Source organism: Clytia hemisphaerica, unplaced genomic scaffold (genome assembly GCF_902728285.1).
Source record: "Clytia hemisphaerica strain Z4C2 unplaced genomic scaffold, Clytia hemisphaerica genome assembly, whole genome shotgun sequence".
NCBI classification, from domain to species: Eukaryota; Metazoa; Cnidaria; class Hydrozoa; order Leptothecata; family Clytiidae; genus Clytia; species Clytia hemisphaerica.
The window spans coordinates 967,376-995,137 of record NW_027103421.1 but is presented as its reverse complement, the minus strand read 5'-3'; the positions used below and the strand labels follow the sequence as shown (position 1 = coordinate 995,137).

The 27,762-nt window shown below is 34.5% G+C and overlaps 2 protein-coding genes across 2 annotated transcripts in view; one reads left to right on the top strand and one right to left on the bottom strand.

Moving 5' to 3' along the window:
* The window catches only part of LOC136797800 (unconventional myosin-XV-like), a 175,320-nt gene that overhangs the window by 2,957 nt on the left and 144,601 nt on the right, over positions 1–27,762 (bottom strand). The gene's annotated exons all lie outside the window — the stretch shown is intronic.
* Positions 2,530–11,470, top strand: LOC136797780 (uncharacterized). Its single transcript, XM_067054365.1, has 5 exons — positions 2,530–2,641; positions 2,916–2,932; positions 3,431–3,580; positions 9,443–9,571; positions 11,332–11,470. Exons 1-5 carry the CDS (start codon positions 2,542–2,544, stop codon positions 11,428–11,430), a joined length of 495 nt encoding a protein of 164 aa, XP_066910466.1. The 5' UTR covers positions 2,530–2,541; the 3' UTR covers positions 11,431–11,470.

Here is a 27,762-nt window from a genome sequence, read left to right as displayed (position 1 = left end):
TTCAAAGAACATTCAAGATTAGTCAGTTTCTGCAGTTTCAGGCGAACGAAGTGAAATTTTGGTTAGTGGCAACAGACTAGGAGGCCATCCGCGACTCTCCCAGTCTGTTGGTCCTTTCGGGGACGTGCAGCTGGACCTAAACCTCAAGAGTTCTTCTTTCTCCTTTGACCCATTTAGGGAGCGTCTCCAAATATTGTTTCATTTTTAAACGAAAATGGAACGAAAGCTTCGTTTATGTTTCGTTTAGCTTTCGTTTCGACTTCGTTTCGACTTCGTTTCGAAGATATTCAGATAATGATGTCTGATTAACTTTAATTATTTAAGAAAAGAAGATAATTGAACTGAAAAAAGATAATATTTTGAAACGAATGGTGAAACGAAATAAATTTTTTCTCTGGATTTCATGTCATCCAAAACTTTTTAGAATTTTTAGCAATAGTCTCATTTTGTTACTACAACAATAGATAGTTCTTACTTCCTCAAAATGCGTAATATTTTTTTCGATGTTTAAAGGGATTCAGTTTCTGAAGTTTCTTGCTTTCAAGCTTGACAAGTTTTCTAATATCTTTTGCCCTCGATTTAAGAATTCTTTAAACCTGGTTCTGATAAAAAATAAAAATTATGGTATAAGGCTGCGAAGGTACTTTCCGACATAACAACCCGAAACACTTTGCAAATTACTTCAATATAATTCATATGGGAATACCGTAATTAATTACAACTGAGTTGGTAATTAATTACAAATTGAGTCGGTAACACCTTTAAGACCTGTTAAAATTGTTGCACTAATTATATCCCTGTTAGCTGATAGCCCCGAACAGTAAGAAAAACATATTTCTGAAAAAGTCTACATCATAAAATACGAAAGCAGACTTCAATTTGGATTGATCTTCAACCAAAACATTCTGTTGAAAATAAAGTTCAGTCATTAAGATATATTCCTAAAAAAGCGTGCATATGTGAAATTAAACATGAATTCCCTATCCTATCCGTTTCACAAATTTTTAAGTGAGAAGTTTCTCTAAACGAAATGAAACGAAATAGAAAAAACTCAGAGATAATATTAGATAATTATCTCTAAATTAGAACTAATTATGCATTTCGTTTGAGCTTCGTTTGAACTTCGTTTGAACTTCGTTTTAAATCGTTTCATGAAACAATTTGAAACGAAAAAATTGAAACAACATTTGGAGACGCTCCCTTAGTCATATTTTACCCGCTTTCATATCCTAACGGTTTTCGCCAATACGGGTTTCTCCTCTCAATGTCACGTCCGGTCACTTGCTGTGGTCTAGATTTTCGAGGGTATCTGTTGTTCACGTGACCTGCCTGGTTTTCTACACTGGTCTCTCAATTTTAGACTGTACTACGCGAATCTTTAAGTGACCTCAACATATCTTCAACTCTTGTAATACAACACACGATAATATAGTAAAGAATATATTCCTTCTGGGTCAAACAAATCGATTTTTTTTAAATATACAAACTTTCGCCAGTACAAACTTTCGCGAGCTGGAAGAATTTTGAAATTAACGCTAAAATCTTATGCGAATAAAAGGGGAAATATTTTTTGCGTTTGGAAAACAATCCTTTGATCAAATGGTTATCAATTGAATCTATGAAGGATGTTAGGGCAAGTTTTGATAATAATGAGGTTAAAAGATAATTAAGTGGAGCTTTTGCATATGCTTAGGAAATTCTTGAGTTTTTAAAAAATCCGAGTCTTGATATGGCGTTTTGCCAATCAAATACAATACAATACGTGTACAATATGTTGGGTGTGAAAACTGAACATACCTGCCTTCATCCAATCACGAGTGTCCCATGAAAAACTAATTAAAATTTCGGACTAGCACGACAAATTGTCAAACTACATAAAAATCTTTCTAACAGAGTTCCATTATATACGATTAGATTACGGTATGGGAGATGCTCTAAGATTCCCTAAGTTGAGCTATTCCAGAAAAGAAATTGTATCCCTTCTGTTGGGGAAGTCTTTTTTGACTGCCTGGATTTTTTATTCAATTTATCAGGACCCCTTTATCTTATTTTTCATTTTATTGACCGCCCTGGATTTTTTACCTCGTTTTACTGACCACCTTGGGTTTTCCACCTCATTTCACTGACCCTGGATTTCTACACTGGAAGAACCAGACCCCCAGGATTTTTTTAATTTTTCAGACCGACCCTGGACGTCACACTTTCTCAACATAGAGGGTACATACTATTTAGCCCATTCTTGGCCGACCGGTTGCTCCAAGTTTTAATAAGTTAAAATTTAGATTAAATTTGTATTAGTTTTGTTTAAAAATTGCAAGCTGCGTCAGGAGCTAAATAAGTCAAATGTGACATTTACAATTTTTTTCGTTTTATAGTAAAAAACATTTAAAGTTTTTTAAGTTTGTTGACCCAAATGTTACTTTCCCAAGGAATCACTGGATAAACACAAACACCAGGGTAAAAACTTTATTAAGTCTTGAATAATTCAATAGATTTGCAAAATGTCTATAAAAACTTCTAAAAAACCCTAGCATTTTTCAAATGATTTTAACAGTCACTCGTTCATACCATACGCTTATCCTGCACAAGAACATGAAGATTTTCGTGGTTTTACTCCTTTTCGTTGGCTCGGCATTTGCAGGTTTGGAATTTTTTTGAGAAAAATTGACTAAAACCCACCAATTTTTATACAAAACTTATCTTTATTCAAAATTACTTTAGAACTACAAGGGTATAAATTAAAGAGTGCGGTCTATGTTAAAATTAATAGTCACAGACTACAGCTTTTCTTTCGTACACAAGCGCGACTTCGATCAGTTTTCACTAGAATTTATTGATGAGACTGTCAATATAAAATTTAAATAAAGTAGGCTTCGAAAGACTTTTAATCAGTCGTTTCTCTTCTTTATTTTTAGAAAATGACCAAAGCAAAGTAAGTATGTTTCAGTTATTTTTCATTCTCGATTTTTAGCATAAAACACTCAAACGTTCTGAGAGTAGGGTTACATAGAAGACGATCTGGGGAACATTAAAATCAGCTTCGACAGCTTCGAAATCTCCAAAAAAGACGCAAAACTAGACAAATTCCACATATGCTAATTTAGCTCGTTTGATTTTCACTGCAACTTGATTCTTACTGATTCTTGAGCATCCTATGCATCGGTGTTGTTTTGAAAGATCGAAAAATTAGAATTTTGATTTTGGCGATTGATGTAATTTTCTAATGATGTAAGAACTAACTTCGGTTGTTTGTTTTTGTTTTTGTTGCCAAAAAATTTGCCAGAGGCTTATATTTTGAAAATTATAAATCTATGATAAAAACTTGTCGTACAGTTGATTAATTTAAGCGAAATAGTGATTTTTTTTTCATTCTGTCGAAAAATAATCTTTCCGCGCGGAAGTTAGTTTCTCTCATTCTTCCTTCTTCTAGTGTGACAATGTGTACAAGGACTGCGTATATCATAATGGTCCACATGTATTTGTGAAACTTGACTGTAAACTCAAAGAATTGAAATGCAGACGAGATCAATTGAACCCTTTTTCAAGAGATGAAGAAGAAGTTCAAGATCAATATCTTAATGTAATTATTTGTAATGATTCATTTTCTTTCAAAATCATATCAGAGCACAAGGTCAAATGCAACCTCCTCCCTTTGTATCCCAGGCTTTATATACGTTACTGATTGACGCCAGAGAATTATCTAGCGCAATCAGTAAGCATCGAAAGGCTTATAATACGCAGGGAACGAGGTTGGGTTCAATCCAAATAGCGTATGCAGAATAATCATATACAATCATATACATTTCAAACAATGACTCAGTCGCTTAGGAGGGGGGGGGTACTTAGGCAAAATGGGTGCCGGGTATGTGCGAGCGAAAGTCCCTCGGTACAAATACCATTAAAAAGCAATTGAGTCTCTGTAAGGGTTGCAAAATTACTTAAATCAAAATTGAGTCCCTCAGAAGGTCATGATTCTTGAAATTTTGGGGAAATAGTTCCTTTAAGGGTGGCAAAAACCTAAAAAAATGGACAACATTTTCGAAATTCAGTCTCTCTAAGGATCGATTTTCGAAATTCTCGCAAATCTGGTACCCCCCCTGTGCATAGCACTACTTCGTCACATATCCTTACTTTGTCTCCTATTGTTATTTTCTTTTCTACGTCATAATTTATGCTTAAATATTAAACAGCTGAATATACATGGTTTCTACTAGATTATTGTTAATCATTTAAACATGACGTAACATATGCTATTATGCAAGCTAAGAAGTTGATTGACAGATATCTTTGAATAAAATATGGCAAATTGATTGACAGATATATTTTTCTAGAATACATAAAATAATTACCTTTAGGTGTGAAAATGATGGGCGCAGAGGTAAATAAAAAACATATTTCGACATTATACATTTCTTTAACCATGAACATATAAACGACTGCACATATCTTTTATTATCTCTTTGAAGCGAGCTTCGTTGCCGCCTGTATTTCAAAATTGGTATGAAAAATCCGATAATATTCCGTCATAATTTTATTTCTTTGAATTATTTAGGTAAAAGGATTGATATAGCTTGAAAATTACTCCTAATGCACAAAAAATTATTTTCGAATTTTTTCGCAAGTTTGCAATATATTTGATGAACATTTTCAACTCTGAAATGCAGAATTTCAACTGCGTGTATACTTTTGAATCTCTTTTGTCACTCCAATAATTTTTTTTTGACTTGAAAAAAAATAGCTTGCCAACGTTGAGAGCCTGTACCATAAGAATATCTAAATTAGAATGTGACACTTTCTAAAATTATAAGACACTTTAAGTCAAAATTTAGAAATAAAGAACAACATAGACTTTTGTCGAAGTTTTGACGTTGTTGGCAAGGTATTCCCAAGTGGTATATCACCAAAATCTATTGTTTCATTTTATGCTATTAACGAGGCGGCAACGAAGCTAGCAGTCTTTCTAAAAAAAGACAAAGGAGATGGATGTCCAGTCGTTTATATGTTCATGCTTTAACTGACCAATCAAATCACTACTATACATGTAACATTTTGAAGAGTGAATGCACGATGAACAATCGTGATTTAAATTCTAAAGAAATGTCTCGAAGAAACCATAATACACATGCGCAGGTGCTCTACACATGATGACATGACTTGAAAGTTAGATTTTGCAGATCAGTCAAAAAAATTCATATCCTTACTTGGTCACCATTCATTGCGTAAGAGTTCTTTAAAACTTTCACAAAAATTTATATTCCCACTACACGGTCACGTGATTTAAAAGTTAGATTTTACAGATTAGTCAAAAAATTTATCCTTGCTTGGTCACAATTCATTGCGTAAAAGTTCTTAAAAACTTTCACAAAAATTTATATTCCCATTACACGGTCACGTGATTTAAAAGTTAGATTTTGAAGATTAGTCAAAAAAAATTGTCCTTACTTGGTCACATGACTGGAAAGTTAGATTTTGCAGACCAGGCAAAAATATTTATCCTTACTTGGTCACATGACTTGAAAGTTAGATTTTGCAGATAAGTCAAAAAAGTTTATCCTTACTTGGTCACATGACTTGAAAGTTAGATTTAGCAGACCAGGCAAAAGAATTTATCCTTACTTGGTCACATGATTTAAAAGTTAGATTTTACAGATTAGTCAAAAAATTTATCCTTACTTGGTCACCATTCATTGCGTAAGAGTTCTTTAAAACTTTCACAAAAATTTATATTCCCACTACACGGTCACGTGATTTAAAAGTTAGATTTTACATATTAGTCAAAAAAAATTTCATTACTTGGTCACATGATTTGAAAGTTAAATTTTGCATATCAGTCAAAATATTTGTCCATACTTGGTCACATGACTTGAAAGTTAGATTTTGCAGACCAGGCAGAAATATTTATCCTTACTTGCTCACATGGCTTGAAAGTTAGATTTTTGCAGATAAGTCAAAAAAGTTTATCCTTACTTGGTCACATGACTTGAAAGTTAGATTTAGCAGATAAGTCAAAAAAGTTTATCCTTACTTGGTCACATGACTTGAAAGTTAGATTTAGCAGACCAGGCAAAAGAATTTATCCTTACTTGGTCACATGATTTAAAAGTTAGATTTTACAGATTAGTCAAAAAATTTATCCTTACTTGTTCACCATTCATTGCGTAAGAGTTCTTTAAAACTTTCACAAAAATTTATATTCCCACTACACGGTCACGTGATTTAAAAGTTAGATTTTACATATTAGTCAAAAAAATTTTCATTACATGGTCACATGACTTGAAAGTTAAATTTTGCATATCAGTCAAAAAATTTTCATTACTTGGTCACATGACTTGAAAGTTAGATTTCACAGATTATGCAAAAGAATTTATCCTTAATTGGTCACGATGCATTGCGTAAGAGTTCTTCAATAATTTCACGAAAATTTATATTCTCATTACACGGTCACGTGATTTAAAAGTTAAATTTTACATATTAGTCAAAAAAAATTATCCTTACTCGGTCACATAACTTGAAAGTTAGAATTTACAGATCAGTCAAAAAAATTTATCCTTACTTGGTCACATGACTTGAAAGTTACATTTTGCAGATCAGTCCTGATCAGTCGAAAAAATGTATCCTTATTTGGTCACATGACTTGAAAGTTAGAGTTTACAGATTAGTCAAAAAAATTTTCATTACATGGTCACATGACTTGAAAGTTAGATTTTGTAGATCAGTCAAAAAAATTTATCCTTACTTGGTCACATGACTTGAAAGTTAGATTTTGTAGATAAGTCAAAAAGATTTATCCTTACTTGGTCACATAACTTGAAAGTTAGATGTTGCAGATCAGTCAAAAAATTTTATCCTTACTCGGTGACATGACTTAAAAGTTAGATTTTCCAGATCAGTCCTGATCAGTCAAAAAGAATTATCCTTAGTTGGTCACGATGCATTGTGTAAGAGTTCTTTAAAAATTTTGCAAAATATTATATTCTCACTACACGGTCACGTGATTTAAAAGTTAGATTTTACAGATTAGTCAAAAAAATTATTCTTACTTGGTCACCATTCATTGCGTAAGAGTTCTTTAAAAATTTCGCAAAAATTCATATTTCCACTACACGGTCACGTGATTTAAAAATTAGATTTTAAAGATTAGTCAAAAAAATTATCCTTACTTGGTCACATGACTTTAAAGTTAGATTTCGCAGATCAGGCAAAAAAATTTATCTTACTTGGTCACGGGGTATTGTCGGAGCGTTCTTTAAAAATCTCGCAAAACTTTATATTCCCACTACACGGTCACGTGATTTAAAAGTTAGGTTTTGCATATTAATTCAAAAAAATTTTATTACATGGTTACATGGCTTGAAAGTTAGATTTTGTAGATCAGTCAAAAAAACTTGTCCTTACTTGGTCACCATGAATTGCGTAAAAGTTCTTTAAAAATTTAGCAAAAATTTATATTTCCACTACATGGTCACGTGATTTAAAAGTTAGATTTTGCAGATTAATTCAATATTTATCATTACTTGGTTACATGACTTGAATGTTAGATTTTGCAGATTAGTCAAAAGAATTCATCCTTACTTGGTCATGTTTACATCAAACACTACTTGGTCACGTTTTTTCATTCACTAGAAATGTTCATAACTTCGACCAACAACTCCAAACACTACTTGGTCAAGCCTTTTTACTCATAAGAAATTTTCCTAATTTGGACCAAAAACTCCAAACTCTAATTGGTCAAATTTTTTCATCCTTAAAAATGCTCATATTTTGCACCAAAACACCAAACACTACTCGGTCACGCCTTTTCACATATAAGAAATGTTCATTATTTAGACCATAAACCACGCCTTTTTACTCATAAAAAGTGTTCATAGTTTGGTCCAAAGACATCAAACACTACTTGGTTACGCGTTTTTTATCATTAGAAATGTTCATAGTTTGGACCAAAAAGACCAAACACTACTTTGTCTCGCCAATTCACTCATAAGAAATATTCCAAATCTGGATCGAAAACACAAAATACTACTTCGTCATGCTTTTTCACTCATAAGAAATGTTCATAATTTTGATCAAACAAACCAAACACTACTCCGTCGCGCGTTTTTCCTCATCAGAAATGTTCATAGTTTGGATAAAAAATACCAAACACTACTTGGTCGCGACTCTTCACTCCTTAAACATTCAGATATTTTTCACATAAAAACCCCACCAAATGTTACTTAATCATATCTTTCATTAAAAGCTCTCCTCACTTCCATTATTCGTCCAAAAATTGACGTCGATATTTAAAGAATTTTACGAAAGTTCAGGTGAAGAGGAGATGCTAACTTGCACTTTTAGTACATTTGCGGCCGAAACGCCCGACGAGACAGAATGAGATATACCTTTTTCTATTGAGATTTGTTTTGAATCTTAACCCTAAAAACATTATTGAAATTTTTACGGCGATCTTTAACCGGTATGACCGATTTTAAGGGATCCCAACCGTGATCAGGATAGGATAGAGTGATCTGTTGAAAACGAAAGTGTCCCAGAAATTGTGACCTGGTTGATGTATGTATCAAAAACTTCTTTCTTCTACATTTTGACTTGTTATAAGGAGACTTTATCATTACTTTTAGAGATACTAAAGAAACGCTAGTTGAAAAAATTTCGATTTTTAAAACTTCCACAGATAGTGATCTGTGAAAACTAATTTATTTAAAATTATTTAAAAAATAATGTCAAATTTGATTCCATTATTTTATAAATTTTCTTGTGCCGCTTCTTAGAAGCCGTATACTGTACAGTACGTTCTTTATAAAGTTTTTGACATTGAGATTTCAACCTTTACTTTTTGCTAGACGGAACAAGAAAGCGATCTTCCATTCACTTTTTTAATAGTTTGTTTGTTAACACCTTTAAAAAAAGAGAGATCAACCATAGACTATTTATTGTTTCATTTGTTTATTAGCACCTTCACATGAAAGAACAATTTTCTTGTTTAATTTCAACAGCTATAAAGGTGTTACAGAACAATACAATTAAAAAAAAAGCAAGTAGAAACCACCTCTAATCTCAAGATCAATCAGAAATAATTTATGCGGTTATTCATGCATATATTATGACGTAAAAGAGAAAATAACAATAGGAGACGAAGTAAGGATATGTGACGAAGTAGTGCTATGCACACCCCCCCCCCAACCGGGGTCGGGTGTGCCGGAATCACTCTGACAATTTGAAATATGGTAGAGCCATTTGTATTTCATAGCCCTATATTTTGAAAAAAATATCCGGAAATCCGATCGTCGGATATTGGATTCAGGACGAAAGTACCGACATGAAAATTCTTAAGCATGCGCTATAAAATCCAAATTTCTCCGAGCCATTAATTGTTAATGTTTGGAATTTTGTGTACTGATAAGGAGGAAAAGTTAAGATATAAATGCATGCAGATATTTTTTTCCAGTGTGATGGTTTATTCAAATGTTTATGGAGAGAAAGAAAAGGTGGCAAGAAAGCATGGCTTCAATGTTTGGAAGACAAAGCAAATTGTGGTGCACTGGCCAGTGTTAAATTAATTGGTTGTTTTGGAATGGTAAGCTCATATACAGTGGCCACTTACTAACTCAAATTTCTGGTATTCGAGTCTTTTCTATAATTCGAACAAATTCTCAGTCCCTATCAAGGAAAAACATTCCATATATTATTCTATGATTCGAATTTCAAAGAGAGTCTATCAACTGTTAGAGATGGGGTTACGCATTGTTTTACGATCACCTCGTTTTGAAAAATTCTATATAAATAAAATTAACAATATTTTGGAAAGATAGTCCTAAGTGGACGATTTTAAGGATCGAAGTTTTCAAAAAGTTTCGTAAAATACTAAAATCTTCACTTATGTTATATTATAGTACAGTAAAACCTCTAATTAACGGACACTCTAAAAGGCGGACACCTCTGATTAGCGGACAATTTCATTTTCCCCGGCCGTTTCCTAGTCAAATCCTCATAAATAAGTTTCTAAAAGGCGGACACTCAATTAGCGGACCCTCTGATTAGCGGACAAATATTTTCGCACGAAATGGCCAAAACCCCTATTTTAGCTCTCCAATTAGCGGACATTGAATATCAAACGAGTCACAGACGTCCAAAATCGAAAAAAGATTTTTTAGATATTTTTATTTCAAGCACTTATTATTCAAATTATTTCTACAAATTTCCGTACCCACCACCTCCATTTTACCTCTTGCCAGTCACTCGAGCTCTTCTATGGCCTAGTGTCTGCAGATAAGTACTTTAGACCCTAATTTTGTATTTTCGACACCCTGGAATGGCCTAATTTCAAAATTGGAGCTCCGAGATTAAAAGTTTCTAAAAAGCGGACACTTTTAAATAGCGGACACTAACCCTTTTCCCCGATGGTGTTAATCTGGCACCCGATGTGAAATTTTCTTCCGACACGCTAAAGTTCTGAAGGTCGGGAAAATCTTGAACATCTGGAAGAAATGCATTACGGAATTTCGCCTGACCGCGTAATTATTTTAGAAAAATGGGCCCGAGTTCAATTTGGACAGGGAAGGTGTCATGGCCGACAAAATTTGGGTCAGAAAAAACTTCAAAAGGTTTAACGAAATAAATTCAAATAAAAAACTTTTTGGAGAAGGAATCATGCAAAATATTATCATTCTTTTCACAAGGAGGGCATGTAGAAATACTCAAATAAGTATTTTTCCTTCTTTAAACCATAGTATGCTTTATACTATGTTTAAACTGATCACAGAAGCAAAAACCAAATAGAAATAACATTGTACACAAAAAAGCCTGAAAAAATCCATCAAATAAAATGAAAAGCAACCATACAGCACACATTTTTTGAAAATTACATCAGCCATGTTGTTTGTAATTTTTGCCGACATACTCATGACGTGGTAACTAACGACAGTGATTTGACGGTCTGTTTGATGCGCCAGATCTCAAAAAATCAATTTTTAAGCGTTCGGCACGGCCCTCAAAATGAGGGCTAGACTTATGTCGGCATATCAATGGACGACTACTTTTCCTCTCCGATGGGATATTGGCCCGCTCCTTTAGAGCTTTAGCGTGGGCGGCCGCCAATACGCCATCGGAATATCAGATAACGATGGTGTCCGCTAATTAGAGGTTCCACGGTACTTATATTTTCTGAATCTTTGAATTTTCTTTTCAAAAATGTATTTGGAATTGTGATTCTTATATAAAGTTATAAAGTTTCAGCTCTAAAGTAGGTTAAAAATAGCCAAAATTGGGTGAAATAGGCCCACTCTGGAGGGTCGTGGATGTACTTATAATATCATTTCTATTTTAATTTTTTTATAGTGCTCTGACAAACATGCTACTTGCCAGAAAGGGACAATTTCCTGCTCATATGATATTCTCAAGTGCGTGCGACATTGCGTGAAAACACAAGAGTTGTGAGCAAGACCAGTTTCAAAGATCAAAGTTCAAATATCCGGAATAATTCAAAAAGTCCTTCATTTTCGAGATAAGAATTCATAATATATTATTTTTCATAAATCATATATTTCGAGGTTAATAAGTTTATAAGATATACTAATAAATTTCGAAAACAATGCAAATATCGTGATTATGTTATAACAAGCGGTCCCAGAGGCCGTCGTCAATGACGACTTGTCATTAACTCATTAGCTACATCGAAGCAGGCACGTGAAACTACATGTGAAAAAAAAAATAAGATGACCTTATTGTTAATTTCAACCGCAAATGAATTTCTTCCACAAAGCTTCAAAATGAAAAAGAGATTCCTTAGCCACCCAACGTTTCCGTTTGTATACATTTGAGTGATGCATTTTCCGCAGCTTATTGTTAAATTTATAAAAGTAATGGACACTAATCAGGGGGCAGGAAATACCAATATCATCTGTGTTAAGGCTAAAAATTTTGATGCAAATTTAAAAGATATCTCCTGGAAAAAGATTAACGGAAATCTAAAATCGCTAGCGAGAATCAAAACGCTGCAGAGAAAGGCTTCAGACACGTGCGGCTCTTATTACATAGATGAAGTTTTTTAGTTTTGAGTAGTACCTTTTATGACGCACCCTGTCATTAATACGAATTGAACAAATTTAAATTTGTGCCCAACAAAATGTTTACATTCTTATTTCGCTACTACAGATTGGACGTTGCTTTTGATTTTGAAAAAATACTCGATCTTTCCGAGGGCAATTTATTTTATTTTCACGGTCTTTTTTACTGTTTAAATTAAAACCTTGTCTTTTACACAAACGCCGGATTGGAAGTATACACCTCCAGATTTCAAAAATAAAGTTTTACTGCGTAAAAATAAAGGAAAATGTAAGAGATTCCATTATATTCCAGTATTCTATAGCCCTTGAAGCCCTTTATCTAACAGTGTTCAGCAAAAAAAAACAATCAAAAGTGAGTCTTTCCAGCGAGATTTTAAGCCAAAAAGTCAAGAAAATGCTAAGATTTAACAAAAATCCCCTTTTGTCAGATTTTGACCGTTTTTTTACCATTGTTGGTCAACGAGTGGTCCTAGACCTTCCAAATTTGGCCCTGCTTTACTTGATCCTGTCATCCCGCGAATTAGTTTGAAGATTTACCACTGGGCACTTTTCTATCATTCAGTCGAAGGCACCTAATGAAAGAGGAGACTCTAAGCTGTCCAACGAACTATAAGCGAGCTTCTAAATCCTTCTAGATCAGAAGATATCACCTTTAAAGTTTGAACTAGCAATTTTCTTTTTAAAAAATGACCGTGGCACTTAAAGGGCCAATGAAACTACAACTAAAGTGCTCACTAAGCTTTTACAATAGTAAACTTTGGATTTAAGGTGTACTTCCTCTCACTGAGAAAATTATTTCTAATGTGTTGGGTTCTGTGCCATAAGTTGGGTTTCAAAGAGAAATTTGATATCCAAAGATTTGCCTCTAAAACAAATATGTTCAAATGTGTACCACAAACAAAAACACAAAACCTAAAATGGTATCAAAATTCAACATGATGTTGAGATAAATATGTTATCCTTAAGATTAAGTACAATTTCTCTCGTAAAATTTGATCTGTTGTTATGTTCGAAAATGATTTTTTGATAAAATTTGTTTGAAAATTTGGGGTTATCTTGATGTACTGGACTACAATAATTATATTATCCTGAAGAATCTTAAATAGTTTAATGAAAGATGCATCGAATAAAGGTGCTTCGATACAATATTCAACAACATTCAAATCAAGTGCACAATTTGGTTGAAAAATATTTGATACCAACTTATTACAAACGTTTGGGAATCAGTGAGACAGAAAGATCAACGTATATGGATTTTGAAGACTGTTTGGACCCTGGGTATACTCAAAATCAGAAATTTCAGGATGCCTCGTATATTGCAATAGAGGAATCCGGACGAATTATTGCATGCACTATGAATTATTTCGTCCCTAAACAAACATTTCAAAAGGTCTTTATCGATAGTCAAAAATCGGTTTCAGAGGACAACACATTACCGGACACTGTTCGCAAATACTTCCGACATCGATATGACGTTTGCCACGATCTTATGAAACCTTTGTATGAGGACCATAAATTAGATACTGTATTGTATTTGGAGAGTGGAATAGTTATTCCAGAGTATCGAAGATTAAAACTCACCAATAAAATTTTATCAAAAATTTATGCAAGATTTGGTGCAGACTATGGAATATTTTGTGAAGGCATGATACCGAATAAACATGTACTTTCTGGAGAAGTAAATCCCAAATTTATTGTTCCTGGTGTCGATGGGCTGGACGTGATTAAAAGTTTGCTTTCGTACGATGATTATCTAGTACCCGTTATATTTAGGTCACCTAAACCGTTACCGAGATCTTCAAAATTGTAATTTTTAAAAATGAACTTTGCATTGAACTATAACTATTGAAATGAACTTTTCAATGAAATTTTATCAAAAATTTATGTAGGATACGGTGCAGAGTATGGAATCTTTTGTGAAGGCATGATACCGAATAAACATGTACTTTCTGGAGAAGTAAATCCCAAATTTATTGTTCCTGGTGTCGATGGTTTGGACGTGATTAAAAGTTTGCTTTCGTACGATGATTATCTAGTTCCCGTTATATTTAGGTCACCTAAACCGTTACCGAGATCTTCAAAATTGTAACTTTTAAAAATGAACTTTGCATTGAACTATAACTATTGAAATGAACTTTTCAATGAAATTTTATCGAAAGTTTATGTAGGATACGGTGCAGACTATGGAATCTTTTGTGAAGGCATGATACCGAATAAACATGTACTTTCTGGAGAAGTAAATCCCAAATTTATTGTTCCTGGTGTCGATGGTTTGGACGTGATTAAAAGTTTGCTTTCGTACGATGATTATCTAGTACCCGTTATATTTAGGTCACCTAAACCGTTACCGAGATCTTCAAAATTGTAATTTTCAGAAACAAACTATCTTTCTTAAGCAAAGTTATCGAAGTATATTTTTTTCATATTTTACAAATAAACTTCACGCAAATGAACTTCACGTTTATGTTATAAAAACATCCAAAATTGTTGAACTCTTTGAATATCCTTATTTTTTTTAGTTTTAAGCCAGAAAATGTTCTTAACATGTTTTTATTTTTACCATTTGTGAGTATTTTTTCCATTTTCCAGGGAAGTATCAACACACATCTACAAATCTTTTTTAGCTTAAGTACGTTTTTCCACCCCTCTGTATGGAAATTTAATGGAACGGAATGTAATGCTTTTATTCAGTTTTCTCGCAAATTAGAGAGAGATTACCCACTAAAGCTTTTAACACCCCTGTCTCACAGCCTCAGTGGAAATTTTCTCAGTGGGGATAAAAATTCCTATTGAAATCCCAATGGGGATAGGAATTCAGTCTGTGACACAGGGGTATCTTCTACAATTCGAATGTGTATTAAACTTGACGATTTGCCTAGCCTGGGTCCACTAAAAGCTTTTTTATAGACTGAATGGTACTATTTACTGGACTCAGCGTCATCAAAAATTATAAGAAAGCAAAGTTCAGCCAGAAATAGACTCTATTCTGTGCTTTCCCTCCTTTGCCAATCGAGTAATGGAGACTCTTTTTTATTGTGGTTTCGTAAAATTTTAATTAGAGATATGTATCAACTCTAAGATATCGGAAACAAACGGCAACCGAAAAAAAACAAACAGAATTTCCGATATAAACAATGACGACATAAATAACCTCTTGGTGACACCGTCATCGTAAAACGCTTTAAAGGGGGCAAGCTTTGGATTGATTTTAAGGGCTCTGGATATACCCAATTTTCGATTTTACACCAACTTAAATCGCAATTTCTGCATTTTAAAAAGATTAATGTATAACTTTTTTTTATATGTCCTGTTAAACCTACCTTTTTAGAATTTAAAAATCGAAAAATTGAGATGAGAAAATTATATGAAGAAGAAAACGAAGAGTTTTTCGAAGAAGAGTATTTCACCTTTCAAAGCCCTAATCTCGGTAAAAATCAAACATTTTGGAATTTTTTTTGGTTCAGGTGACTATTTAGTATCTAGAAATACAATTTCGGAAAATTTTTGTTGAAGTATCTTTCCTTTAAAATCTCCAAAAAATCTCATTTTTGGCAATTTTCTCCACTAAATTTCCATACAAAAACAGCTATAACTTGGGACGTAGCCAAATAGAAAATTTTTCCGAAAAAATGTAAATAAAGAAATTATTTGTCATTAACTTAAAAAAAGTTTGAAACAATAAAATGATTCCCCCAAGGAGATTAGGCTTTTTTTGTGAAAAGTATATGAATATCGTCGTTTTGACGTTTTATTAAGGTCCATGCCACACTTATTCCTTAATTACTCATGATGTAATTACTTAAATCAATTTTTTCAAAAGCAGTTTGTTCTTAAACATGTCAAAGAAGCGAAAACATAAGGTTTTATCTTCAAATTCTGAAATTAATTTTTCACTATGACCAGAGCCCTTAAGACAACACATATCAAATCCACCTTGGTTTGACCCAGAATACTTTTTATACAAAAAATTATTTTTTCGGCTCGCGGCTCAGTTGACCGCTTATGATAATGATATAAGTAGAGTCATATCCTTTCTTATTTCATTGACAAAAAGATTATTGATGAAGATACAATTATTGTGTCTTTTAAAAAGCTTACCCCGATGTAGTACCTGATATCTTTTTCTATAAGATTAGCCACCATCTTGATGAAAATTCTTATGACATCCCCTTCTCGCAGACCCACTGGGATCCCTTCTCACTGGAAGATTTGGCCAAAATATCGTCCCCAGTGGAAAACTATCCTCCAATTTTTGTCCCCATTGAAAATAATCAAATAAACCAATCCTAACTGCAAAATATTGTGTAATTTCTTTCATCCCAACTGAATTTTCTGACTTGAAAACAAAAGAATTGAAATCCCCAGCCATAAAGAATATGGGATATCAATCCCCATCGAGTTTCAGTTCGTTATTTCTACGCCCACTTGCTGAAAAAATTCTACTGGATCTGTGAGAAGGGGGCGTCTTATAGTATCTTAAACCATTTTAGGTTTTAGGTCATCCAGGGGAAGCCATAGATGCTGGATACATGTACTTTTACCACCCTTGATTTTTTCTGTAGACACTGCAGATTATTCCAAACCACTACAGTCACTCCATCGTCCTCGTATCGCTAGTCAGTTGGGAACAAACGCGGCATGTATGAACTTAATAGCTATTGAAAGGGATTTCCAAATAGCTATCACAATTACCACGCTATTCAAAAGTTTAGTTCTTATAGATAGGGAAAGCAGAGAATTAAAAAATACAAGCCAGCCTTCTTTGAGATAAGATATAAGTATTGTCAGCAGCAAAAAAACTAAAAACAGTTTTTAATAATTTAATAACAAAATCTTGTTGACATATGATCTGATGATTTTGATGCAATATTTGTGACATTGATTTTATGGAAAATTTGATCAATATTAGTCTATTAGTTTTGGGTCAGACACAAATACATACCATTGTGAGACCTATTTTATATCTTTTTCTTTATGTGTAAAAGTTTTAACTATCGACAGTTTCTCCCATACTACCCAAAAAAACCGATAAGTTTTTCAGGCGACAGTCGTCAAATTCAGACTTTTTCGATTGTTTCTAATATCAGTGGTGGATCTGAGGTGGTTTAAATTTTACGATTGAGAATGTTCAAGGAGTATGGATAAAGAAACACTCCATTTATCAATTTTGACCCGGCCCCTCATCCCCCAATCTGAAAATGTGATAGAGGATTCAAATTATTAAGTAACCTATGAGCACTTTACTACCCACCTTCAGAGAAACTTTATAAAAGGTTTTTGTCTCCGCTGCAGATTATAGTGAGGAGTCGGACTTAACTCACCTCTCATATGTACTTTACAAAATGTGTTTGCGGAAATAAGTGGAACAGATTACTCTCGGGTACCAAATAGTCGGGGGGGGGGGGTTGGAAAAATCTCAAACGCTAATACGCGGGGAGGGGTTGGAATAGAAATGTCCTAGGTGGAAAATTTTTGAAAAGGAGGCTAATACATTATGATTCGAAAAAGAGGGAACTTTCAAAAACATTTTCTCAAAAATTATTAAGTGGGGGTTTGGAATAAGAATGTCCTGGGTGGAAAACTTTAAAGAAATTAATTAGTAAGGGGACGGCTATTAGGTACCCAAGAGTACGTAATTATGTAAAGCAGGGTGTCTGGAAAGAAGAATAATATCAAAGCTGATACAAAAGCAGAGATTTTGTGTTTATTGGCCCAGCGCTAGCGAAGGGGCCTTTCAAGAGGAACTTTCCGTCTGTCCTGTCCTGTCTGTCCGTAGTCCGTGCCGTGTTCTGTTTTTCTGTCCTCTCTCACTCCTGTCCGTGCCATGCATGGTTGCTCTTTTGGTGCGATTCAATCGGGGGCATTCACATAAAATTTAATCGATTTGCTCGGGTCGTCTTAGGCTGCGTGCTGTAAAGAATATCGATTCTACTGCGGCCGTGGGTCTATTTGTTCCGAACGGAATCCAAGATGGTGCCTGAGAAGCACGGTTTGGTTGTCGGTCAATGTTTGGATTTCTTTATGGATCTTGAAACTTATAAAGAAAAGTTCACTGTTTCAAATGTTTTTCAATTAGTTAAGTGTAGCTCTGACTTGCACCCACATAAGTGGATGCTCATACTTATTGATCTAAAAGCTTTAAAAGACTATTTTGAAAGTTGCATTTTTTACACTGATTTTTCTTGAGGGTTTTCATCGATGTTTTCTCATTATTATTCAAAATGAAGGTTCAAACACCAACCAGATTATTACAGGTATGTTCTATTAGGTAATGCTTACTACTCTCTTGCTATCTCCTTGATGATTAAGAGGAATCAGGCATTTTATCAGAATAATTAGGTATAACTTAACTTGTGCGAAATGTGTGTTCAGGCTTTTATATTCGACAAAAAAAATTTATTCAAACAGCAAGAGGTTGACTAGACTAGCCTCTATTTGTATTGTTGGATATTTTGATACTTTTTCTGCATAAAATTATGGTGAAATTTTATATTTGTTTAAAGGAGTCTCGATCATGCTCAGTTTTTTTAGTTTTCATCAGTACATACCAGACGACATAATTAATCAAAATTTTCAAAGGTTGCTGCACTAAAATTGTGAGTATTCGATTAAGTTCCACTTTGACTACAGGAAATGTTCGACAAATTCGACCAAAATTCTGTTCAACAAAGTTGAAAACAAAACAAATTCTTTCAACGGTCACACTTTTTAAGAGAAAACGCAAGTTACGAAATATGGTTTTTATTTTAGTAAGTGAGGACAGCGATAAATTCAAATTTCCCACTGTAAAGTTTTTGTACAATATACCGTGAAGTCGGGTAACTTGCATCAGTGCAGTGGAGGCTAACATGCATAGCCCTCAAATGAATGACCTGTCTGGTCCTTAAAATACAAAGTGAAATCAAAACAAAAATGGTAGAATAGAGCTGCGAGCGAAGCTGTGTAGTTTATTTGTTTTGAAATTCTGCTGCTTTGATTGGTCATTTATTTGAGGGCTATTCATTCTAGCCTTCACTGATGCAAGTTACCCAATCTCACGGTAGTGGTAGGAGTTTGTAATTTCAAATTTTTGCAGCGGCTTGGTAGCACATGCCAGGCTCAGAATAACTGACAAATAACTTTGGTGATTCGAGCCGGGCTCAAATCTACTGTTTTGAAAAAGTTGTTGCAAGGCATTTTGAGCATTCTCCATGTTGCAACTTGTATCGCAGTTTTGTCTGATTTTGCAAGTTTCTTTTGCCTGTTTCTCCTGGTAAAATTGAACTAAAAATCTCAAATTTTGTACACAATTTCAGCATATCATAATTATTAAAAAAATAGACAATAAGGAGATTTTAGATACATTTACCTATGAAAATTAAGCCATTTCAGTCAAAAACGGTCAAAAGGGCTTATCGGCGCTACCTTGTCAGACACCATCTTAAAATAACCTCATTTTGGGAAAAAGACTTACTGAATTATGATCTGCATCTGAAAGTGAGTTACTGTACAAAATTTCAGCCAATAACTCCAAATTGTTCAGTTTTTATGGACATTTTTATATACAAATTTTGCATTTTTTGAGTGATTCTGAGGCTGCAGCCGCTGTGGTTGCAGGAAAAATTTTTCGAGGCTGGTTTCTTTTTAATTTTACTTTTTATCATTTGTTTTTGCTCCCTTTAGTTAGAGCTTTAACACAAATATGTTTGGTAAAGATTTTTCAAAAGTTTTATTTTTACATAAATAAGTGTTCCCGTTTCATGTCAGATACATATTTCATATCAGTTTCTTATATTGTGCTAATATAAGCAAAAAAATATTTTTCTCTTCCTCTTTCTGACCAATTTTCATTAAATTAAAATTGATGAGTAAGCAAACTTTATCACTCTTATTTAGAAACAAAACTTTTAATGCTGGGCCTTCATGCCCTTGGGCTTCTTGTCTCTTTTTAAATATGTTCTGCTTCTTTTTTGGAGACACTGTATCCATACATTTATACAACACAGTAAATTTTGAAAGGCGTGTACGTAAAGGAAGCTATACAGAATAAAGAGGGGCTACCTTTTTGGAGTGTGCGTTACCGCAATAATGACCAGGTATTTATAATATTTTTTCTCAATATGTCTTACTGTATGTGAAAGATAAAAAAAACGCGTCGTTTTATCATGTTAAGAAAATCTCAATGAAAAGAAAAATGCAACTACTATCAGATTTTAGAGTCTGTGCCTTTTAATGTTTTGAAAAAAATGATTCGACACACCTCCTTCAAAATTTCTCTCATTTTTTAACAATTTAAAGAAAGGCTTAAGAGAATGTCGAGAATGTAACATTACTTAGGATAACTTTGGTACTACCGCATACCGGAGGGTGTACTGTGCAAAATGGGTGCTGGGTGTGTGCGAGCCATAAGGGTCCCTTTTTCACACCCTTGAAATTCTCTCAAAGGGGTACAGAAACCATTAAAAAGGGTCGATTTTCGATTTTTGGCTCGGACATACCCGTCACCTCACAAACAAAGTGCCATCTGAAAGAGCATGAAATTACGAGCAAAAAAATGTAATACAGCAACTCAGAATTTCATGCTCTTTCAGGTGGTACCATTCATTTTCGTTTATTTTTGACTTTTGAAATAAGCTATTTTCCTACCCCTCATTTCCCCTTGCAGTTTTACCTAAGGCGTCACTGTTTTGGTCATAAAAAGTTTTCCTTCTTCCTCTCACTGAGAAAATTATTTCTAATGTGTTGGGTTCTGTGCCATAAGTTGGGTTTCAAAGAGAAATTTGATATCTAAAGATTTGCCTCTAAAACAAATATGTTCAAATGTGTACCACAAACAAAAACACAAAACCTAAAATGGTAAAATTCAACATGATGTTGAGAAAGTAAATATGTTATCCTTAAGATTAAGTACAATTTCTCTCGTAAGACATTAGACATGGCTTCCGCGACACTTTAGACCATTTCTGTGGTTGCCGAACTAACTCTGTTGAAAGCACTCGACACTTTCTTCTGCACTGCTCTATATATTCCCATGCAAGACAATCTTTGTTTGACAAACTTCAGACCCTAGGCATTATTTTTCATCCGCCACTTAACCCTCCTTTTTTCTGTCGGCTTTTTTTATATGGGGATGAAAGTTTGACTTCAAATCTAAATAAATCTATTCTTTGTTCTGTTGTTGAATTTCTTAACGAAACTGGAAGGTTTAGCGGTGCTTTATTTTAGGCTTTTACATAACAACTGTAGCTTCCTTCTCCAAGATTTTTTTTTCTCTCTTTATTTACTTATTTATTTATTTTTTACATAGTCTAGTACCTCTGGCGATATAACGTTAGTTCCTAGCGGGGGGAGGGACTATATTTTATGTTTAAGTAATGTTTTGTAATATATGTTCGTAGTGTACACGTGTCTTTGTTTCAATAAAGAAAAAAAAAAAAAAAAAAAAAAAATTCTCTCGTAAAATTTGATCTGTTCTTATGTTAGAAAATGGTTTTGTGATAAAACAAGAGCCACAAAGATGTGGTTAAATATTTCCTCCAATAGCTCAGAGCATAGATTGTAGTCGCAGTCGAACCCCACAGATTATCCTAAAGCCCCAACTTAGTAACTTAGATTTATGAAAGCCTTTATATTAAGCAATATCCGATGCAAAACAAAATTTAACCATATTCCTGCTAAAAATTGTCCTTATTTCATAGACATGTTCACAGATGATATAAGTCTTGTTAAAAAATTGCATGCAAATGATGACCATTTTAACACAAAAATAAATGTATTTTATTCAACTAATATTGGTTTTTACCTTCATTAAAGGGCCTCTTACACGGAGCAAGGGCCTCTTACACGGAGCAATAATGAATTAAGATAAGATTTAAAATAATCACGAAACGATAATCTTATCTTATTGTGTCGTGTATCAAATTTTAAAATAATAAAATCATTATCTTGATGACGTCGAACTCCCATTGTTCCGATTATTGTAGAGAAGTCGATTATAATCAAACTAGTTTGATTATAATCGACGAGCTTACGATATTCAAAACAAAAGAAAGGAAGAAAAATCTATCGATCTGGCTGTGTAAACAAAATATTCCATTCATTTGATCATGCAGCTAGTGTGTTTTGTGTTGTATTTTTTTGAGAAATTATTAAAAAGTGATAAAGACAGAAGTTCCTGTGTAGTTAGTCTGCATGTAGAGAGCTTTAACTGACGAAAAAAGTCAAAATGGAAGAACGAAATGATCAGTATACTCAACAATTGTTTCAGCAGTTTTTAGCGGAAAGGAGAAAAGCAGCAACAGCAGCAAAGGTAAAGCATTCCCCTTATTAGGCTTATTCTGACAAGCCACGCATCTCTAGCAAAATCTCCTGACTATTATCTGACACAAACTCTTGTCCTATAAAATTGAAATTATTGATGCGGTGGATTGATCTTAATTCATTTTGCATTTTCTGCAAACCTAAATTCTATGTAACCTAGGTTATGTATGCAGCTTTAATCATTTACTGATAATAAATCTCTACAGGAAATCTTTCTTTTCTTTCAGCGAATTAATGGAGCCTTTGTCACCTGCGATGACGACTGCGTCGGACGAAGCTCAAAGAGAACTACCATCTCCTATCTACACACCTGAACAACTCGATGATATGCAGTACGCGTTAGAAGAGCAACAAGAGCAGAATTATTCTACTGAATATCCACCTCCCCCTGACAATGAATCAGCCTCTAATCTTATCCCAACTCCAACAATAGACGCCAGGACAATTTCTGCAAAAGCTAAAGTCAAAGCACCAGCCAAAAGACGTGGTCGACCACCCAAGAACCCTGCTGATGTGAGGGATTGGAGTGACGAAGAAGTAATGGTTTTAATCAATCTCTGGCAGACACACGAAAGTCTTTATAACACTAGTCACGAACTTTATTACAACAGAGACATACGTCAAATTACAATCGATAGTGTCACTGCAAAATTAGGTGAAAATGGAATAACTGCCACATCCAAACAGGTGAATAAGAAGCTAACTGATCTAAGAACTTATTATGGGGCCCAGAGAAGGATGGTCGAAGGCTCAAAAGACGGTACTGGGAAAGGAACAGCTACGTTATATGTTTCTCCATGGAAATTTTTCGACTCGTTGCATTTTTTACGAGACTCGTTTACACCACGTCAGACAACAAGCAATGCACCAAAAGATTTGGTTGGTAGTTCTGGCAGTACATCTACAGTTAATATTTCAGCCTACAATGAAAACAATGCACCTTCAGCAAAATCACTGAAATTGATGAAAGATGCAGAAACTAAGAACTTACATCAAGTAATGGCAAATGCTACAAATTTATTGGGTCAACTTGCTCAACCTAAAGAAAAACCTGCCCAAGTTCAAAAGGATCAAGACGACTATTTTTGTGACTTGATAAGATCGATGATAGGAACAGTTCCAGAGACTGATTTGAAATCAAACATGCGATTGGAGATCCAGCAAGTTATCTTGAACTATAAGCGTATGATTGCTAGTCAAAACGTATGATTACTAAATAAACGTTTTTGAAACTTTAACTTGTTCTTGTAGTTGTTACTTAGCATAGCTTCTTTTGTATTTGAAAAAAGAAAAGTAAAGTATCTTTTGTTTTAATTTATATGTCTTTTTACTTAAAAATCAGAAAATATAATAGTAGCTGTATTTACAAAGACTGCGATTTTGCCTCTGAAAATCTTAGAAATATCTTTAATCTGATACTAAATCATATTCCACTGCCATTGAACTTGTCCAGGTCCAAAAAAATGATCAGCAAACATTTCTCGAACTTGGCTAGCTGTACGGTTATACGCGTTGTTTCTTCTATTTCGTTGCAATTCGAGGAAAGCCAAGTCAGCTAAATTTTGCTCACGCCATGCTCCTTCAGTTACTTCGCCGGTTTCTTCGTTGACTTCGTCGATAAAGCCCTCTGGTGTATAAGAGTCGGTTGAGAGTTCCCTAAGCATATTATGAATTACAAGTGAAGCAAGTGTGATCGTTACAGCCTTGTCAGGATCAAGTGGGATTTTGGTCAAAAAGATTCGAAATCTACTTGCCAAAATGCCGAATGCATTTTCAGTAACTCTCCGGAAACGAGATAGACGATAGTTGAAAACACGACTTCTAAGTGTAAGGCCTTGTTGACTGTAAGGTTTTAGACAGTGAATACCCAAAGGAAAAGCTTCATCTCCAACAAATACATAAGGAACAGGGACTGATTCATGATTAATGTAATTGGGATCGTTAGAACTTGGCAGTAATCTTGGCTCAGGAATACCCAGATTACCGCTTTCTAATGCCTTATAGAAGGAACAATTTCGGTAAACGCCCCCGTCACTAATACGCCCTTGACAGCCAACGTCTGCAAAAATGAATTTGTAATCGTGATCAACAAGTGCCAGTAGAACAATGGAGAAGAAACCTTTGTAATTGTAAAATTCGGACCCACTCCCTTTCTGGTGGGCAATTGCAATATGTTTCCCATCTGCTGCCCCAAAACAGTTAGGGAACTGCCAACGATCCTCTACTTGTTTCGTGATCTTAAGCCATTCAGTAGGATTGGATGGTAAAGACATATACCTTCCCTTCAAAGTTTTCCATATAACGTCACACACCTCAGGAATGAAAATGCTGATAGTGCTTTCGTGTACTCGAAACTGGTATTGAAGGGATTCGTATGACTCTCCAGTTGCTAGAAAACGCAAGGTGATAGCAAGCTTCTGATCAGCTGATATAGGGTTTCGCATCAGTGTTGTTTGTTTGGTAATGAACGGTCGAATGTGGGAAAGCAGCTCCTAGTAAAAGGAAATGTGGACCATTTAAGACACGTCGCAAAGATTGGAAAAAAATCTGAAAAGTTGATACAAGAATGATGATACACGATCAAAGCAGCTGATAAAATGCTTTCTTCGGTAAAAAATTTATGACTTCTTTAGTTCTTACCTGGAAAGTAGCAGTATTCATTCGCAGAAATTTTCTATAGTTTTCACTATCAGTGAGTTTAAGCTCATTAAGGATATTATTATAAGCTCCTTTCTCTTCTCTTTTTAAAAGCCATTCCTTCACCCAAATCGTTCTGTTTCTTCTTTTCTTCACTTTTCTTTTCAAAAGTTCAGCACTACAAACGATCACAAGAGTTGCACAAGCAGCAGCACAAACCTTCTCCTGCTCATCCATTATTGTAAATGAGGACTATTGCTCTGTGTATCAAATCAAAAACATTTAGAAAATATAATACAGAAAGATATTGATTATTGTTATCTTTACGTGTATGAAAATGTAACAATAATAAATTCTTATCTTATCTTAATTCATTATTGCTCCGTGTAAGAGGGCCTTCTTGAGACTGTCTACTAAGGGACTAATATGGAAATATGGCAATATGAATTTGGGAGATATCGAAATATGTTGTACACATTAGTTTCATATGAAAAACTTCCTTGTCTGTTTGTCATCAATATTTTAAACCACCATATTATCGTTGTTACTAAAAGTGGTAACACAGGGTAACACATGGTAACAGGGGGTAACACATGGGTAACAGGGGTAACACTAGGGTAACAGGGTAACAGTTTGAAAATGGTGGCTCTGAGGGGTCGGAAATTTGAAAATTGACTACAATGATAGAATGAATGATGCTGGTCAATGCAATGATGGAATCGATGTTGCTGGTGAATGCAATGATGGTGTTACTGGTGAATGCAATGATGGAATCAATGGTGCTGGTGAATGTAATGCTGGAATCAATGGTGCTGATGAATTCAATGTTGGAATCAATGGTGCAGGTGACTGAAATGATGGAATCGATGTTGCCGGTGAATGCAATGATGGTGTTACTGGTGAATGCAATGATGGAATCAATGGTGCTGGTGAATGCAATGGTGGAATCAATGGTGCAGGTGACTGAAATGATGGAATCGATGTTACTGGTGAATGCAATGATGGTGTTACTGGTGAATGCAATGATGGAATCAATGGTGCTGGTGAATGTAATGCTGGAATCAATGGTGCTGGTGATTTCAATGTTGGAATCAATGGTGCAGGTGACTGAAATGATGGAATCGATGTTGCTGGTGAATGCAATGATGGTGTTACTGGTGAATGCAATGATGGAATCAATGGTGCTGGTGAAAGCAATGGTGGAATCAATGGTGCAGGTGACGGTTTCGCGTTTCGCGTTTCACCTCACTGCTCTCTAATTTCGTCATCTTTCGATACTGACCATTTTATTTTCCATATCTCCTAAGATCCTAAAAGCCAAATTTAATGGTATAAGAAGAAAGAAATTTTTGGGTGATTTTTATTAACTCCGGTTATAATTCCTTAATATTTTTACTTTGTAAATAGTTAGCAAAAAAGAGAGAAAAGTAATAACTTGTGTTCCTTTAAAACAAAGATTAAATTTCCTTGTCTTATACATAAGTTGGTCATTGTTATTCTAAACAATCGTGTGCCCCCTTAAAAGTTTATCTTTTGACTAACTCGGATTAAGCTGCATTCCACTGCATCGCCAAATTTATCAAAAAAAATCGAAGTGTCCAGGGGTAGATCTTTTTCAAAAATTAATTGATTTTTCATATCCCGTAGAACAATTTCTTACTAAAATAGCCTAAATTATAGAATTATCATTTTCCTTGTTCTGAAAGTTTTAAACTATTGAGACATATTTTTGATTACTTCGTTTGCATTTAGGGGGAATGTAAATTGCATTCACCAGGACCATCAATTCTACCATTGTATTCACCAGCACTATTGATTGCATCATTGCATTCACCAGCAACATCGATTCAATCATTGCATTCACTGGCAACATTGATTGCACCATTGCATTCAGCAGTAACATCATCATTGCATTCACCAGCAACATCGATTCCATTATTTAAGCCCTCTGCACCATTGATTCCACCATTGCATTCACCAGCACAATTGATTCCACCTACAGATACCAGCACTATTGATTCCATCATTGCATTCACCAGTAACATCGATTCCATCATTTCAGTCACCCGCACCATTGATTCCATCATTTAAGCCCTCTGCACCATTGATTCCACCATTGTATTCACCAGCACCATTGATTCCACCATTGCAATCACCAGCACCATTGATTCCATCATTGCATTCACCAGCAACATCGATTCCATCATTTCAGTCACCTGCACCATTGATTCCAACATTGAATTCACCAGCACCATTGATTCCAGCATTACATTCACCAGCACCATTGATTCCATCATTACATTCACCAGTAACACCATCATTGTATTCACCAGCAACATCGATTCCATCATTTCAGTCACCTGCACCATTGATTCCACCATTGAATTCACCTGCACCATTGATTCCAGCATTAAATTCACCAGCACCATTGATTGCATCATTGCATTCACCAGTAACACCATCATTGCATTCACCAGCAACATCGATTCCATCATCTCAGTCACCTGCACCATTGATTCCAACATTGAATTCACCAGCACCATTGATTCCACCATTGCATTCACCAGCACCATTGTTTCCACCATTGCAATCACCAGTACCATTGATTCCATCATTGCATTCACCAGTAACACCATCATTGCATTCACCAGTAACATCGATTCCATCATTTCAGTCACCAGCAACATCGATTCCATCATTGCATTTACCAGCATCATTCATTCTATCATTGTATTCACCAACAACATTGGTTAAGTCAATTTTCAAA